This window comes from Myodes glareolus, chromosome 18, assembly GCF_982192425.1.
Source record: "Myodes glareolus chromosome 18, mMyoGla1.1, whole genome shotgun sequence".
Taxonomy (NCBI): Eukaryota; Metazoa; Chordata; class Mammalia; order Rodentia; family Cricetidae; genus Myodes; species Myodes glareolus.
In genome coordinates, this window is record NC_142043.1 from 23,224,590 (window position 1) to 23,243,406 (window position 18,817).

The 18,817-nt window shown below is 42.1% G+C and overlaps 1 protein-coding gene across 2 annotated transcripts in view; it reads left to right on the plus strand.

The window, feature by feature from the left end:
* Col9a1 (collagen type IX alpha 1 chain) overlaps positions 1–18,817 on the plus strand; it is an 83,104-nt gene that overhangs the window by 59,230 nt on the left and 5,057 nt on the right. For both annotated transcript variants that reach the window (XM_048430497.3, XM_048430498.3), the window contains 8 exons: positions 577–648; positions 1,147–1,182; positions 1,853–1,897; positions 3,191–3,223; positions 6,745–6,891; positions 7,075–7,129; positions 8,692–8,880; positions 14,315–14,392. In XM_048430497.3, the coding sequence (XP_048286454.3) occupies positions 577–648; positions 1,147–1,182; positions 1,853–1,897; positions 3,191–3,223; positions 6,745–6,891; positions 7,075–7,129; positions 8,692–8,880; positions 14,315–14,392 (655 nt within the window). The remainder of the gene's footprint in view (positions 1–576; positions 649–1,146; positions 1,183–1,852; positions 1,898–3,190; positions 3,224–6,744; positions 6,892–7,074; positions 7,130–8,691; positions 8,881–14,314; positions 14,393–18,817) is intronic.

Sequence of the window (18,817 nt, forward strand, 5' to 3'; positions counted from 1 at the left end):
ACGCGGTCGCTTCCTACAAAGCAGATATGGTTTTTGAAACAGGAAAGGGGAGAAAAACCAATTTACAACAGGTTGTCTAATCAACTATACATTTTTTTGTTGTACAGGAAATGTGAAACTGTAAATACGAAATTTTAAATCGTATCTATGGATATCCTCCAAGAGTATTTATTTTAATCAGTGTGGTTTGAATGCGTTTGAAAATCTAGAGAGGCTTGGAGTGCTGCATTTGGCGTCTGCCTCTTCTTGGAATGGAAGAGAACTGTGGATGAATGCTGGCTTTTGCTTCTTGTGTACCTCCTGTTTACATAGCAGAGGCGACAGCGTCCCACAGGACCTTGACTCAAAGAGTCCACTGTTGCTGAGCTGCGCAGTGGGAACTCAGAGGTGGGGCGGAAGGTGGGGGGCCGCCGGCCTCTCTTCTGGGTTACGAGAGGGAGCCAAACTGAAGGGGCAGCTCTAAACCAACCAGACATTAATTTTAGACATGTGTTGCTACCCCAGCGCCTTGCCTGGCTTGTCAACATTGAGTATTGTGGGCATCGTGACTTTGGAGGTTTTCTGTTTGTTTTCCAGGGACCTCGTGGGAGCCCTGGCCTTCCTGGCTTGCCTGGGCCCCCTGGACTTCCTGGAATGAAAGGCGACAGGGTAAGAAATCCAGCATTCTGCACGCCTATTTATCCGGAATGATGAATCCTTCTTGGTTGAGAAATCAAGCTTGCTTTGCCCAGTGAAGACTGTCTCTAATAATTATCACAAAGAAGCGCATAAGAGGCAAATGAAGTTGCTGAGAGTTGACATTGAAAAGAAAGAAACAAAACAAAATGGTAACTTCCTGGAAGGAAGAGAAATAAAGGCTGAAAGAAGTGTTAGCTGTAGTTAGAGTTTTTATTTAGTTCTAAGTTTATATTCCTATCAGTAAATGTTCATTAACATGGCTATAGTCAAAGAACGTTCCCCTGTTGCCACAGATTTTGGGACCAATTGTTGATAAGCACAGGTCTCGTCTGGTCCTCATTAAGCAGTGAGAAATGGGGAGCTCTCAGTCAGCACACCATCCATCACTTCATTCGGGGATGTTGGCTCCTCTGAAATTGCACACGTGACTCAAAACACTGAACAAGTGTTAAACCTTCTTCGTTTCAGGGTGTATTTGGCGAACCAGGTCCCAAGGGTGAGCAGGTAAGCTGTGCGTGTGGTTGGTGGTATTGGATATATACCGCTTCTCAAGGGCATGGCTGGCTGGTTTGCAGGTGTGGCGGATGATGGCGACTCATAGCATTTCTCAGTGTACTGTAGGGTGCGTGAAAGCCATAATGAGGTTTGGTGTGCAGGCAGACTGTGTTCGTATGCTGGAGCTGGCGGCTGTCTCCTGTGCTGTACTGTGCTCTTCCTTTGAAGTGTGTGACCCTGTCTCTCTGGCTTGCCTGGTTTTATTCAGGTGACACAGACTTTCAAAGCCACAAAATAGCATTTTAAGTATTGCGTGGTTAAGACCTCAGCAAATAAAATGTGTAAACAGAGTCAGCCCTGCGTCTGGATTCCTATTCCTACTGTAGGGTGCCACTTTCGAGGGTTATTGAACTTTAAAATTGCTAGATACCATTGTTAGCTTAATGAAATAACTTAAACTTAATCAGTAGCTGAAACCAGGCCTCACCTCTGTCCTCTCTCGTCTACTGCTTTTTTTTTTTTTTTGGTTAGGGTTAGCCTGCTGGTATGGAATCCAGAGTCTACGTGATCTGTGGGGCATTTGGGCACTTAGAAATGCTTATCAGTGTTGATTGGTTAATGCTGCCTCATGAATAGAGGATAGGAAAACATGTGACATTTTATCTTTTTTTTTTTTTAGGGTGCTTCTGGTGAAGAAGGTGAAGCTGGGACAAGGGGAGATCTTGTAAGATTTTTTTTTTAAATTGGGGATATAAGACTTCAAAAATTTTGAAAAAATACGATTTCTCTTTCAGACACTCTTCCCATTATCTCAAAGGCTAAGTGGGTTTTCCCTCTACCTTGACTGTTGATCCCCAATCCTGAAGGAAGGAAAAGTAGTTGGTAGACGTAGTTTTAAACTTCTGCAGAATTCCCTTAGAGATAGCGAATTCTTCCATGCTCACACACGGAGACATTCAAGTTGCTCATATAGTACTACAGAATTTGTAGGAATACAGTCTAGCAGAAAAATCATGTCTCTTTACGGTCAGGGAATTGTGGCCTGCAAATATGACTGAGAGCATCCTATCTCCCCCGATAAACTCTGGAGGAATGACGCCCATTTCCAGAGGGTGAGACCGCCAGTCTCCAGGACAAGGACAGGGCACACTGTCTGTGTGCAGAGCTTCAGGCTTGCTGCCTCATTACCATGACGGTTTGGGCAGGAATGGTCAGACCTGACGTGGAAATGCATGCCTGAGTCCTTCTGCGGTCAGCAAGGTCTTTCCTGTGAAGTAGCCTTACAGCTCTTCAAGAGCGAAGAAACAGTCTGCTAATATTTACTGGGACTTACAGGGTCTGGAAGAAATAGGAATGAAATGTCTGAACTGGGTCACATTTCCGGAATTTTGTTTAAAGGAAATTTCTGTGATTACTGCATTTTAGCTTCTGTAATGGCTGTTCATTTTATGTGCCTAGGGAATGTTTTAAAATTTAAATCATTCCATCTTATAGCGGAGATATGCTAACTCTTGAACTGAACTCATCCAAAATTAATGATGGGAAGATCGCCTAGGTGTTTTTTTTTTTTAAGCCTTAAAGCATGTATATTTTGTTTGTTAGACTTTGGTGAATGAGTTAGAAATCACAAATATAAAAATAAAATGTCCGTGTATAGTTTTAAATGTCCGCCGTATTTGGTAAGAAAAGCTATTTTATTTTATTGTGTATAGATTTTCAGTTTTGGTGCTGAGCGTGTATATCTGGGTGGATCTCCCACAGCTCTGATCTCAGCCTGTTAGTTAACAGCTCAGTTGGCCAAGGGCTGGGAGGTGGCCTTGCTCACACAGAAGCACAGAGTTGGGTAGCCGAGCTGGAATGACAGCCCATATTTTGAATGAATTGCTTTCTACAATTCTGGGCTCCATCTGCATATGGTTTTCTATATATTAGCAGTACAATAGCATTGGAAAAATGGTTTAGGAAACTATGTAAAGTGAATGAATTGTACCAATCTAATTTTGTTTTACTGATTTAGGGAGATATGGGATCACCTGGCCCAAAAGGATCTGTAAGTATGATGAAATTAAATGGTATAAAATTAAAAACATAAATAAAGCTGTAGAAAATGTAATATTCCGCTTCATGAAATGGCTGTATAAAATTAAATTCCACGAAGGACTAGGAGGAAATAAGTCTCTAAATTTACTCTGTAAATAATGCATTACACCAGTAGAAAATAATTCTCAACTGTGGAAATGGACCTTGCTTCTGAACCAACCACTCTAAAGAAGGGTTTTGTTTTGATATTCTAAATGGCTCAGTGGATGTTACATTACAAAGCTCTGACACCGTCCCCAAATGGGCCATTTCTAAAAGATGGTAGGTACTCTGCAGTGAGAACGGCTAAATCTCAATGGCAGCCACGCTTCTGCGGAATATTTCAGTAACTTTCTCAATGTCCCATGCATTCTAGTTGAGGGAACTGAGAGAGAAGCCAAGCACATAACAGAATATAACAGAGTCATCAGAACTCCAAAATAATTAGCTTCTTCAATTTTGTTATTTTATAGAAAACTAAGCTCATGTCCTTAGAGTAGATGAATTCAAAGTTGTAGATCTAATTCATAGGAAACCCGAGGTGTCTTGCTAATGTGCATACCAGCACAATCTGAACTGAGAATTTAGAGAGAAAAGGGAAGCTCCGATGGTAATCTTGAAGGCCACTACTACTAGCTTCCAGTGGATTTTTACCTTCTCTCTGTTTCTGGAATATTCCCTATTTCTGTCTTTATCTGACAAATTATCTCCTCAGCAGCTATTTTAACCCTATTTTTTTTTTAAAAAGCCTGCTATATATCACTCTTTCCCTCTGAATCCTAAAGCAGAACTTAAAAAAAGATAACCATTGTAGAATAAAATCAGACTCCCAGCAAAGTAGATTACAGCTGTCTGGTAGTGTTATTGTTTTTCCCATTTTGTCTCTTGGAGATCTAGAACTTTGTCTGTTTTCTGTGCTTTTATATACTGTGTCATTAACACTTCCTGGTGTGAACAGACTTTCTCTTTCGTAAGAATTACTGCCTCCTACTTAGGCATGCTGATCCCTCCTTTATCTTATCTGCTCTAGGGGCACCCACCCTACCCTGGTTTCAGACCCCAGATGCAGGCTTGTTTGTAGACTGCATCATACTAGCATGTGGATGCAATCGTATTGTATGGACATCCCTGCCTTTAAACATCAAGTTTCAAGAATGTTTGTGTATAAAAATACTTGACCAGGTGGTGGCGGCGCCTGCCTTTAGTCCCATCCCTTGAGAGGTGGAGGCCTCTGTGAGTTTGAGGCCAGCCTGGTCTACAGACGAGTTCTAGAACAGACAGAGCTGTTATACAGAGAGACCCTGTCTCAAAAAACAAACAACAACTAAAGAATACTTGAAAGGAATGGTTTAAAATTGCACCAGATATAAAGAGTAAACCCTGATGTGTTTGGTGAAAGAAATCTTATGTCATTGCTTAACATAATTTGGTTATGTTCAAGGGAAAGGATTCAAACTATAAAAGAAAAAATGATCATAGTGTAGTGACCAACACTTACTGCACTCTAATTTGGATGTGTTAGGAATTAGCTCTTAATTCATCCCTTCTCTTCTACCCACTTTGTATATGACACTGCCCAAGCAATGCTGAAGAAATTGAACTGTCCTGCCCCAGAGTCAGGAAAATACTTTCCTAACATAGGAGCTTTTATCGTGCACTCAAATGCGAGCTCAGATGAAAACCCGAGGTCTGCTCAATGCACAGAATATGCCCGTTGAAGAACTCTTTCTGGGAGATCCAGGATCCTTAGGGCATCCTGATCCTTGCATCCAAGAGCTCCTGTGCTTTGTTCAGTAGTAGTCTTGATCGCCATCAAGAGAGTGAGTGTAAAAATGTGGTCAGTTCTTGAGTGCATTTTTAAGGTTCATTTTGGCATTTCTTTGGTTTGTTTTAGATGTTGCTAGAGTGTTTCACGTGGGCATCTGACAGTTTTGCAGCCTTTTGCAGTTTTAGCCCTCTTTGTTGGCGTTGCTTCCCAGCAAGTCTTTCAAGTTCTAATTTCCTTAGAGAAGCAATCTGGTCAAGTTGACGTAGATGAATTTCATTTTTTACATCATAAAGCAAGATTGAGAAAGCCTGTGGGATCTTGTCTGGGTGCATGTGGTGAAATCATGGCTTTTCTTCTTCCCTTGGGCCGAACACATTGGAATATTTGAAACAGCTCTTCACAGACAGCTGTTGCACAGGAGAAAGAGGCAGGGTGAAGTCGATCTATGAACATCCCCACCTGCAAGATTAGCACTCCCTGACTTCCTCTTGCCCTGTACTTTTTCATTTTTATTCAGAACAACAGTATGTTGTACTGCTTGGCAACGAATTGCAACAAATTTTAGTCTCACAAAAGAGTGAATTAATAAAGTCTTTTTTTAAAAGCAGTTATTATACATGAAGATTTTAAAAATGCTTTTAGTGGTGCTTTCAGAAAAAAGCACATAATTTATGTTGTATATATGCCTCCATGCTGAGGAAGAGAGTGGTTTGTTGGTTAGCTTTTTTAATATTTAGGCTTTAATTCCCTTATTACTGAAACTGTAAAGTTGCCCCCCCCCTTTTAAATGCATAACTTTCAAGGGTATTCTGAGTGTGCTGGCTTAGTTTATGTTAGTATTTTCTGATTCCTGTTTATTACTAGTGTTTTCAAGTTCACCAAAACCATCTTATAAAAGTCAAATAACTTATATTCTTGGATTGTTACATTGTTATATCCAAATAACATATCTTGGAGAAAATCTTTGACTTGGAAGAAGTTTTTTTTTTTTATTGCCAGAAAATGTTACCAATCGTCATTTAAAAATTAAATGACAGTCTGGGGAGACAGCTGGGTGGGTAAAAGCACTTGCCATACAAACTGGAGAATTGGAGATCTCAGTTCAGAGCTCCAAAAATCATTTCAAAGCTAGCGATGGTGGCGTGAGAATCCATAACCCCAGTGGGAAATGGGAGGCAAAGACTGGGGACTCTCCAGAAACTACAGGCCAGAAAACTTGGCTTATGAAGCAGCAGGAAGATCCTGTCTCGAACAAGGTGAAAATGGGAGGACTAACTTCTAAAGGTTGTCCTTTGACCTCTGTGTCATCATTCCCCCCACAACACATTCACAACAAACAAACACAACAAGCAAACAGCTTGCTTGGACTGGCCTGTATCTTGGAGGCTGGGCGTGTGTAAGGACCTGGATTCCTCTCGGCATCAAAACCAGGAGGAAGCCTAAAACCACTGACTTGTTCTTAGGAAGCAACTTAAGGGATGGCAAATGAGTCCTGAAACAGATCTCATCTCAGTGGAGATTTTGAAATAATAATAAAAGAATTGTCAGTTTACTTAAATTCTAAGTGGCTGGTGAGTGTCTATAGTTGAGGTAACTTCTAGACAGACATTACTGAGGGACCGAAATGGTAGAAAACCTAATATTCCACCTAAATATTTGTACTGATACTAAGCAGAACATTGCTTATGTCTGGCCCCAGTTTCACAGAGCCCTGTTTGTTCTAGGTGGGTAACCCTGGGGAACCTGGCCTGAGGGGCCCCGAAGGAGTCAGAGGGCTTCCTGGAATGGAAGGACCAAGAGGACCTCCTGGACCCCGGGGTGTGCAGGGAGAACAAGGTGCTACTGGGCTGCCTGGTATCCAGGGCCCTCCGGTGAGTGGTGGACACATCCCATGGTTTTCTACGGGTATAGCTCCATTAATCTCAACCAAGTTCTTCAGCAGTAGACCTCTCAGCGATTCTGGCACCTGGTTCCTGGTGATGTCTGTCCTAACAGCTTAACAGTCTTCTCTGTACGATTGTGAATACAACCTGTGCTTTCCTTTCTCATCCCAGGGCAGAGCGCCGACAGATCAGCACATCAAGCAGGTTTGCATGAGAGTTATTCAAGGTAAATCAGTGACAGGGGTTGAAACATTTCCACTGCCCGCTTTGCTTCTTTAGCTTTTATTTCTGCAGGCCTGCAAGGCTAAGTAACTAGCTTTAAAGGTGGGAGATGTTGAGTGATGTTAATACCAGTTATGTTTTACCTAAGAGGTGACGCTTATCACCTTATAATAAAATATTACCTTCTGTCTTAGCCTTCTCTCCACTCCCCATCCAGGCTCCATCTCTATGGGTCTCACCCACCCCTTTCCAGAAGAGAGGGTAACATACAGAAACAAAATGCATATACACGTGTCATTTTCCCCCCTCGTTTGCAACACAAATTTCTAGGCATCATCTCTCCTGAAGATGCTACCCTTTAGTGTCTACCTGGTATGGTCGTAGGATCTCACAGCCCCGTGCCTATGGGTAGCCTAAGGACATTGTTGATACCCACGTAGTACATGTTTAAAAAGTAACAAGTTTCCCAAAAATGATTTGAAAAAAAAAGTATTTCTGCATTCGTTAATCTTGATCTAAATTTATCTAAGGCTATGGAAATCACTATTCATTTTAGAGTTTGCCTACTCATAAAACCACAGAGAAAATGAATATGTACAAAAATACCCCCAAACTGAGGAGACACCACAATTTTGGCACTTTCTGCAGAAAACCCTCTTATTATGGTAGAATTGTGTCTCAAAGAAATGCTTGTCTTTCATGTGCTAGTAGACAATCCACTCTGTCTAGTAGACTTGTAGAATTTTCTAGAACCAAATGAGAATAAAAGGAATATTTCTGTATTCGTAAGTCTCATTACTGCACGCACTTTATTTTGGCTCCCATTTGAGCTTTAAGCATTACTAACATACCCAGAAAATTATAATTTGATGTTTATAAATTAAGAAATTCAAAATAGTCATACTTAAGTAATTTTTAAACTGTTGAATGGAAATGTGTTTTTAGTTCCTGTTTTTTATACCCTAAAGCTTTAAAAACAATATTGCACTGGAATACTTGCCTCAGCATTTTAATGGGGTGGATTTTCTTGCCTTTCATGGCTTTAGCAACTGATTCTGAATGTATGTAAGAGTTATTAATTTTTAAGACAAACTGTGACCATTTTCAAGGAAGGTTGTTTTTATGATTGTTACCTATTCCAGACATGAAAACAAACTGTAGGGGAGAGAATTATTAGAAGTCTTGAATTCTCATGATATTTCAGATTATAGAATTGCTTTGAACCAAAAAAACTTAGTTTTATGATCCATCTCAGCGTGTCTGAACCTTAATTTTGAGCGACGCTTCGGTTTTTTTAAAAGCTCCGAGACAACATTTCCAGCCATGCATGATAAGAAACTCATTTTCTTCTCATCCTGGGGTTTCACTGAGTACCAGATAGCATTGGCACCCTCAAGGTTCTGGACCCCCACTCATTTCAAAACTCCCTCACCCTGAGTTGTCTCCAAACAGCTGTGCCAGATAGACCCAGGGCAAGCTCAGAAAAGTCCCCTGGGGATGTCATCCTCTTCTTCTGAGCCAACCGTTGTGTTTGTGACCTGCAGTCTTGTTTTTATTGTCTTTCAGAGCATTTTGCTGAAATGGCTGCTAGTCTCAAGAGACCAGATGCGGGAGCCTCAGGTCTTCCTGGGAGGCCTGGTCCCCCTGGGCCTCCAGGCCCCCCTGGAGAGAATGGTTTTCCCGGTCAGATGGGAATTCGTGGTCTCCCTGGCATTAAGGGTCCCCCTGGCGCTCTTGGCTTAAGAGGACCTAAAGGTAAGTTTTATCTTATTTTCCATTACGTGTATGTGTCTGAATATGGGGGTTCCCATGGAGACCAGAGAGTGCATCAGACACCCTGGAGCTGGGGTTGCAGGGACATTTGTGAAGTGCCCAGTGTGGGTGATGGGAAACTAAACTCGCGTCTTTCCCAAGAGCAGTGTATTCTTTCTAATGGCTGAACCCTCTCTGCAGCCCCAAGGTAAGCTATTCTGCCCGAATGCAAGGCACCATGGCTGCTTATTTTCTTTACATGTTTGATCTGCAACCAAACTCACAGACTCAGAAAATCCCAAGACTCTAAAGTCATTGTAGCGATTTCTTAATATGGCATCTAGTCTAAGGATGTCGGGGTGTCTGTTAACCTAACAAAGGTGCAGAATATGTGACTGCTTCACGATGCCGCCGATTAGCGCGGTTCCCCTCCTCTTTGAAGAGTTAGTCTGCTACCTTTACTCTTGATGGGCTTTTATTTTTCAGCCCCAGGGCGCAATCTAATTTGCTTCTTTCCTTAATCTAAAGCAAGCCAAGTGCTTGTAGACAGGAAATGTTGCAAAAACACAACACAGTTTTGTGAGCAGGTTAAGATTCGCAGAGCTGACAGAAAGGGCACCTCAGACAGCCTTTGCTAGTGGAGGTATGTGAGCCGAAGTGTTTATAGATAATTTATGGAGAATTAAGTAAAGCGAGGAATTTCTGTGTTGTGACCAGTTACTGACAGCTCTCCAGGGAACTTCAAAAGGATGTGACATAAAAAAACAAGAGCCCCCCCCCCCACATTATTTTTAACATTGTGGTGTTCCAATTAGGGGCAAATATTACAGTGTGATAAGGTCAGAGGGCAAGTCAGCTGCCTCTTTGGATCTATAAACAAGTTGGTGATGTGGTTGGCTAACTACAGCCCCAGTTGGAACAATTCGTTTAATTACTTTTTTGGCATGTGCAGAGCTGTGTGTTAAAAATGGACTCTAATTGGAACTCTTGTGAGTCTGGAGAGATGAGGGAAAACACAGAGCACTCTGTTCTTCTCAGAAAGTGTCCGGTGCTTATGCATCTTGGTCCTTTTTAGAACTAGCTCAGGACTCTGTGCCAGATGAATCTTGTGGGCAGTCCCATCCACCCTGAAGACCATGGCTTGGGTGGGCTATTGAGTTGGTTGGACCGGTTGGACCACATGCATCAATGTAGCCTTCCCCGACTTCACATGCAGTCAAGAACAGCGATGTGAAAGACTCCTGAGACTTTAAGAAGGTCTCCAGTTCTCTGCCCCACCCTTGACACACTGAATCAGAAACTCAGGGTGGAGCCTAGTACTTGGACTCAAGAGATTCTCAGAAGATGCAGATGTGGTCAGACATCGGTGTGCCGTTCAAGCTCCTTAGAGGGTCTAGGGAAATTAATCACAGAAGCAGAAAACTCACATCCCTGTTCTCTTTAGCAAATCAGTGATTGGTTCAGATCTTGCCTTTGTGCTAGTACCAAACTCTCCTCCAGGCAGCTTGTGGGGCCACCTCCTCCAGTCTTGGCTGCATGAGGAATCTCCCTGGAAATTTGACGAGCAGTCCAGCAGCACCTCCAGACTCTCAGGATCAGGTCTGGGCTTTGGGGGCTCACGATGCCCCTGAGGTGGTCTTAACTCTAGTCAGCATTTTTGAAGTGCTTTCTGAAGAAGCTTTTGACTGCATGGGACGGCAGCTGTGTGGGGTAGGTTTGGCTCTAGAAGGAGAACCTCATCCGAGAGGAAGAAAAACATATTTCCGAATTTGGAACCCAAGAGGCTCATTTTTCAGTCCCTGCTGGATGGCAGGGGGTTTCTTCTTCTTCTTCAGTGGTCACAGCGCAGTCTACCATCCATCCAGTCCTTCACTCCCAGCCCTCCACCCCTATCTCATTTGATTCCTTCAAATTAGCATTTTCTAAGGTTTACTTATGAAATCTGGGGTGGAGGCAGGCAGGGTAGGTGGATTTCATCATCAGCACTACAACTAATTAAGAAACGCACAATTCCAGGTAACTGACCTTAGCTTTATTCCACCACATATTGGACAGCAATATTTAACGAAAAATATTTTATTCTACTAGTCAGAAGCTTACAGCTTAAAATTTCCCCAAGGAAATGCATTCTACTGTGTTGAAATTTGAGTTTTGGGTCATTAGAGATGCTCTTCAGTCTGGTTGTCTCTTTTCCCCCACTTTCTTCTAAGAAGAGGAGATAACATGAGGCTCACTCTATCATATGATCACTTTGGATCTTTTCTCAGAGAAATAAGAAAAGTAAGAAGCTACATTTACAATTAAGGCTTTTGAGAGTCCAGGCTATGGCCTAGTCATTGTTTTCCTCTTGACGGTGGAACATTTGGGTAAGAGCTCGTCACCTTCCCCAAGTGTCCCTTGCCCACCAATGTAGATTGACATCTCAGTCCACATAGGTAGTTCTCCCTGACACCATAAAATGTGTAATTGCACACATGCAGGACCAGTGTCTATGCAGCATGCACCACCCCCCCCACGCATGGCGGGGCAGAAGAATGACAGCAGGGCGGCCTTCTGCTCAGGTTGCTTAGCGTTTTATTCGTCTTTCTGCCCATAAATCTCATTTTTTAAAATGTTCACGGGTTAGGATTAATTTTTAAGCTCCTTTGAATAAGGCTGTGCCTTTTTAGACATTTTAGTGTGAGCCAAGCAGATGTGACAGCATGGAAGGGAAGGTGTGAGAAAATACTTGTTAGAGCCGTGACTCACACGTTTTCTGGATTAGTCCGCTCTTGGAGGCGGGCGTGCAGAACATCAGGTAGAGCTTGTGAGTAACGAAGGTGAAGTAAACAGCATCTGGAAAGCCCAGCATCCTGCTTTCCCTCTCAGCCTGGCTCTTACTCCATACCCCACCTACAGCTTTCTCATGTGTGTGTTTTATTTGCATGTGAGAACATTTTGCAGCCTTGTTTTGCGGCTGCCGAGGCCCCGAGTCCGGCTGTCTCATAAATGGCCTTGTGCACGTTTGGTTGCCACCCGCAGGATATTCCCAATCAACTCCAAGTTAGAAGTGAGAGACACTTGGGATAGCACGCTTTAATTTTTAAATTAAGTTTGCTTTTGGTAATAACTACATTTACACCGCCCAAAAAGTTAAATGCGAGAAAGGAGTTTAGTAAAGAATTTCTCCCCCAAGCTTCCTATCTGCTTAGTTTCCTTTGAGGACATTTTCTTACGATAAAGAAACCCCCTGGCTTCCTGTAGAGTCCTACAAGCAATGCTGTAGAAATCTGGGGACGGAACTTTGTCTGCCCCCTTATGAACAGAGCCACATTATCCTGCAGTGAGCAATTCGGACTTCATTTGTTTTTCATTTAACAATATGTCCAGGAGACCATGCCAAAGAGCTTCCTGTGATTTCCCCAGCTGCGCAGCTGTCTCTTCTGTGGCAGTAACTCAGTGTTTACCTTTAATGATCCTTTTGACAGTTTCTAGTCTGCTGTTGCTGTAGCAAGGCGGAGCGCACAGCAGTGTACACATCTCATCTCGGTACAAAGTATTAACACAGACTTCATTCCTGCTTCTAATTCCATCTCCATTCCAAAGAATTTTTCTGTTCTGAGAGTAAAGTTCTGGAAGTGGAATACCTGGGCAGCACAGAGCTCCACTTTTAATTTGATTGTTATTGTTTTACCCCTCTAATGAACTCAAGCCAACTTGTAGTTTTCTAAGCAATATACAGTTCTTTGGTTTTCTATAAACTCAATATGTTTGCATAACCATGGAACTTTTGCTAATTTTATAGGATAAACATCTCTGTTCCTTTTTTAATTTGTGTGTATTTCTGAAAGCAAACCCAGGGGCTCTCATCTATGCGATAGCCATTTTTGTTTTCTTTTCATGGCTGCCTAATCATGCAGTTTGCTCATCCTTTTAAAATTAATTTTCACTGCTTGTGTGTGTATGTGTGCCTGGTTGGGCATATGTGCACCATGTATGTGCAGGTACCTGTGGGGGCCACAAGGGGTGCTCGATCTCCTGTAAATGGAGGTACAGTCGGACACCTGATGTGGTTCTAGGAACCGAACCTGAGTCCTCTGTAAGAACACAAAGTGCCCTTAACCACTGAGCCATGTTCCCAGCCCCATGTTTTCCCATGGTTCCTAGACATTTGATCAATTTGTGATTTATCCTATTGTTTGATAGATGTTTAGCTATAACTTCTTTTCCTGGTGGACTACTCACTTTTTCTAAGCATCTGATAACTCACTAATGGTTTCCACTTGAGATGCCACCTTTATGACTGGGGAGGTGGTTCAGCAGTTAGGAGCGCTTGCGGTTCTTGCCGAGGACCCAAACCCACAACTGTCCTAAGCACCCACATCAGGGCACTAGCACGAATCTTTATTCCCAGTTTGAGGGGACTCTATGCCTTTTTCTGGTGTTTGCAAGCAACTCACACACATGTGCACATGCACACGCATAAAAACCGACAGAAAACACAAAGGAATTTTAAAATAAAAGATGCCATCTTTGTTATAAACCAAATTTCTCATACGTATTTGTATCTATTAAGACCTTGTACCTTGTGGATGAGTACTTACTACACCATTGTAATAGGCTTAATAACTGGTAGAATTAAATCCTTCATACGGCTTTCCTTGGGTGAACTTTATGGCCATTCCAGCTTATGTGATTTTTAAAATATAAGACAGAATTATCTTCTTTGGTTTAGTGTACTTCGAAAAATGGGGTTGTAATCAGTATTCCGCTTAGGGAGAAGGATGACGCTTTATTGGGCTGTCAGTGCACTCCAGGATGGTTTTCAAGCCTTTTCACATGCATTAGAAATGCTCATTTTCTTTCACGTGTTACTCGAACATTTCCATTAAGCCCACGTCTAGATGTTGAGTATTTTAATTGCCGCTATAAATAGTCTTTGCCATTTCTCATAACCGATGGCTCTTTGTATATGTGAGAATGATTGATTTCGGGGTATTAATTTTGTATCCTGCTAGATTACTGAATTCACTTATTGTTTGCAATGGTTTTTGAGCTGATTCTCACCTTTAAAGTATATGTCTCTGTTATTTAAAAATAGAAATGGTTTTAATTCTCCAAAGCAAATGATGTTCAATAGTGGCAAAAGAATATTCTCACTCTTCCTGGGTAAGGGTCACTGCCAAGGGTTATGCTTACAGGTTGAGACAGATTTGGTCATATCAAGGAAGGATCCATTGACTTTCGCCTTATCAAGTGTTTTACTGAAAATGCACATCCAGTTTTGTGAAACTGTCACTTCAGTGGCTACAGATCAATCATTTGTTTGTTTGTTTGTTTCTTCTTTGGTCTGTTGATATGCTTTTGGCCTTGCCTCATGAGTTTGTTTTTTTTCAAAGTTTAAAATACAGAAATTTGTTGATATATTGAAACATAACATTTCTTTAATGAAATGCAGGTGACTTGGGAGAGAAAGGAGAACGTGGCCCTCCAGGAAGAGGTCCTAAGGGTTTGCCTGGAGCTATAGGTCTCCCAGGTAAGTGAGTTCTGCGGTAGAAGGAGGGGAGAAAGTGTGTGTGTGTGAGGGGGTATAGAACAAGAGCTGAGGAACATTTAAAAGGAAGTGCTGCTCAGTCACTAAAACTTATCAAGTGACCATGATGGTGGGCACCGAGTTTTCACAACTGGCTCTAATGAAGAATTAAGTGATTTGTAAATCAAGTCTGCACTCCTTTCCAGCAGATAGATACCAAGGCTTGAACTATTCATTTCTTAAACGAAACTATTATTTCCTTTAAGGAAAATAGCATCAAGGTCCATTCTTACTCCACTTGTTAAAAAATTTGCAATGAGTTGTGCAATTGTATCCATGTTTAGCCCAGGTGACCATTTCATGCTATTTTATTATAACTATTAACCGCTATTATTAGTTGGTGGTTATGGGAATCAAGCCCAGGGCCTGGCACACACTGGGCAAGTGTTTTACCATCACACTATAACACTAACCCTGACATTTTACAAAATCCAGAGCAGTCGTTAAAGGAATCCAAGTTCTCAGTTACTCTTGTGGTACACGGAGTAACTGAAGTTTCATTTTAAAAGCTTTCCTTTCAGATACCCAGACCCTCCAGAAACCCACTCTGCCCTAAACAAACATTGAGGGAATTCATCTAATAGCTGCAAGGAACTCCACACAGGAGCAGATCAGAGCTGTGTGGGCCACGGTGACAGAGCAGCTCTGTGAGGAGCAGAATTCTCTCCCTGGGCGCTCTGTGTTCTCTTTCCACACGGGCTGCTCTGGTGCTGGGGTCTGGCCTGAAATGGACTCATCTACTGGGGAGGAAACTTGTAAACCCAAACACTGAAGGAGCACTGTGGACCTGAGGCCTGGCTCAGCTCAGCAGTGGGTAGGATGTGCAAGCTGCCCCCTCCTGACAGCTGAGGCATGACTGGGGGAGGTTTGGAATCTAGTTGATTCTTACAAGGGGCGGTTAGGGACAGAGAGGGAGGAGGGAGGGAAAAGAAAGTTAGGTGTGGCTTGTTTCAATCACGGATTTGGAAAACCAGTTTAGAGAAATTTAGGAGAAGAAATTACCATTTTATAATTCTGCCAGAGGTTACATATTTAATCATGGCTATAATTATATAATTATGACAAAAATTTAAAAAAAATCCTTGCTTTCCAATTATCTATTTCATTGCTCTCGGGAATTGCTTTCTTATTAAAATTTTGGAGGGGGACTGCATTTGGAGAGAGCTCAAACGCTGCCAATCTAAAACTGTGATTCATGGGCCTGTCCAGATATTTTCATAAATTAATATTTTTTATGGTTGGGTAGAAGAAAAATCTAGCTGGGCTTTGAAGGATCAAGAAAAAGACTTTAGCACACAATAAAACGCGGGTTTGTTGATGGCCGAGACAGAGAGAGGAAAACAGTTTTCACTATGAGCACCCCCCTTTGACAGTGAGTATCATATGGGGCTTAAAGCGATCTACTCCTCCTTTCTTTTCTTTCTTTTTTTTTAACATGGGTCATCTCTCCCTTCCTTCCATCTTTTTCACACTGATTCTCTCCTTTCTCCATCTCCCCCATCCTCCACCTCGTTTCTCCATCTCCCGCATCCTCCATCTCCTTTCTCCTTATCCTCCAGGCCGACCTCCATCTCAGTTTTCTTTGTGGGAGGGCTTTGTTACTTTGATGAGACAATGACATCATTTGGTGAATTTGAGCTTCAGATTAATTTTCAAAAATATAGGCTAAACTTCCAAATCACGGTTGCTTCTCCATGGGTTTCAGTAGACTACAGGGTCAGAATTTACCACTCCCCAGAGTGCCTGTTCAGGTCTGTCTTTTTCAGACAGATTCACATTCTTTTCTTTGCACTGTGAATATATTTGCCTAATTGGGTCAGACATGTCCTGACAAGGGATTTCCTGCCTGAAAGCATAGGACCTACCATCCAGAAACCTAGGGTTCAAATCAGGCCACAATCCTTTCTTCACCTTATGGCCTTGGGCCAATTAGTTTCTCTCTGTGCCTCAGTTTACTTATTTACAAAATGTCAGGGAGGTCATTCTGAGCATGTAATCTTCAGAATTACGAACAAGCAGTCACGTAAAATGTTTAGGACAGTTTCTGACATGACAGTTGCCCCAGAATGTGGCCTATTAGTTCAGTTTCGCTTTTGACATTGACGAGGGAGCTAAGGACAAAGCAGAATCGTAGTGAAGCCCTTCCAGTCCAGCGTTTACTCCATTAGCCCTCCTCCCGAGGTGCCAGCCTTCCTTCACGACAGGGCTTTGACTCTGTGTCATGGCTGTAGAGACCTGGTCGCTATGGTCATTCCACTGGTTAATTGTCCACCAAGTGGTTATGAAATTTTAAAAACAAATTTCCTAATAGAACTTAGAATGTGGTTTTGTGGTACTTTCCAAATATACTGCCAGTAATAGCATTCTGAGCAGGAACCTGTTGGCATCTTCTATGTAAATACACATTTTATCTGAAAGTAATACTGTCCTCACCCTTTTAAAGTTTTATCTTTTAAAAATTTGAACACATTTTAATTAAAATCTACTTAGTATCACTTTCTCCATACCTACCACTTAAGCTCTAATTTTTAAATTTTATTTTTAAAATATGTTTTTAATTGAATTAGAATTACCTCGTTTTCTCCCTTCCTTTTCTCCCTCCAATCTCCCCGAGTACTCTCTGTCTAATCCCTGCATGTCCACCTTGACTATCATTGATAGCTTCTTTTCCTTTGATTATGATATACATACTCACATATACATGTATATGTGTGCACATGTTAATACAATCTGCTGAGTCTGTTGGCGTTGATACACACACACACACACACACACACACACACACACACACATATATATATATATATGGCTTAAGGGCTAACTAGTCTGCATTGGACAACCCATAAGGGGATCATCAGAGGGAGAGGGTAATCCCAGCATTCATTAGTTGCCTGTAGTTTTTTTGTCTAGGGGTGGGACCCTGAAAAATTCCCCCCTTCCACATTAATATTCCATTGACATTGTCATGGCTCCAGTCTTGTTTATGCAGCCATCTCCAGGAGACATTTTCCCAGAAGACTTCCTGGTGTTCTGGCTCTCACAGTCTTTCCACTTCCTTCCTCCGTGTTCGCTGAGCCATAGATCAGGAGCTGTAATGTAGATGTATCCCTTAGGGCCGGGGTTCCCATGATCAGTCCTCTGTGCCTTGTGTCCAGTTGTGGTTTTCTGGGATGGTCTCTGAGAAACAACCCTTCTTGGTTGTCTCTATTGTTGAGTTTGGGATTTAACTCCTACGGAGTGGGAAAAGATCATTTCATCATTATTTGTGCAAACATACCTAACATTTAAACACTGTAATAAGTACCTTCCATAGCTATCAGTTGTTAGAATCCCTGTCTTCTTTCTGTGCTGTTTCCGCTCTGTCTCCCTCCCCAGCAGCATCTCTCTGTTCAGTGGCAAGCATTACATGTTCTGGAATTTTGGGGTGACATTGCTTATTATAGACCAGATGTCATAATTGTAATGCTGATTATCATTTTGGCTATTGTACCTTGTTATTTAAAAGCAGACATGTGCTGTATAGTTCGTTAGTTGAACTAGAAGGGACAAATATTTAAGGACTATGGTCCCGGATGCAGGCTCCTAGGATTTGAGGACCCTTCTCTTCCTTATTTCCAGTGACCACTGCTATAAGTTCTTTCTTATGGAGCAGGATTCAGAACCACACCCCCTATGGGAGCATCTAGGAGAATATATGCCTTTGAGGATACATGCAAAGCCCAAAGAGAAGATCCTTGCTAATCCCCACGCTGAGAATTAATTGTAGTTAATCCTTTCTTTATTTTGGCCATATATAGACTGGCCCAGGTGTCACACACCCTGGCAACTGTATCTCTGGCTGTAAGTGGTAGAGGGAAATATTTGTGTTTCCTGAGTCTAGGTTCATATAAAGGACAAAATGACAGGTTTTCCAATGCGATTAGTTTGTCTTTGTCACCATAGTTACCTGATGCAGGCATATCCCCAACCTCTTATTCTTCCGCCTCTCTCCGAGAGCTGTGCAGATCTCATAAACAACCTCGGGGCCTTTAATCCCCCTCTTCTTCGTTCTTGCACCAGAGCTAGCGGGAGCTGTTGCTGAGTTAGGTCATCTCATTAAGGGACATCCTCGCGCGCCTGCTGCCACGGAACTGCTCATGTGTGACCAGTAACTCAGCACTCAGAGCATTCCAAGGAAAAATATTTAATAATAAATCCTGACTTCTCTGTGCATTCAAACTCACCAGGGAAAGAAATAAATTAAATAAAGAATCTTGTGAAAACAGCACAGAAGTAAGCTCCATGTAGAAAAAAAAAATGTAACTTTGGGGCAGATCCCCAAAGATTAAATAGCCGTTCCATTCATCATCAGATCGCCTACTTAATGCT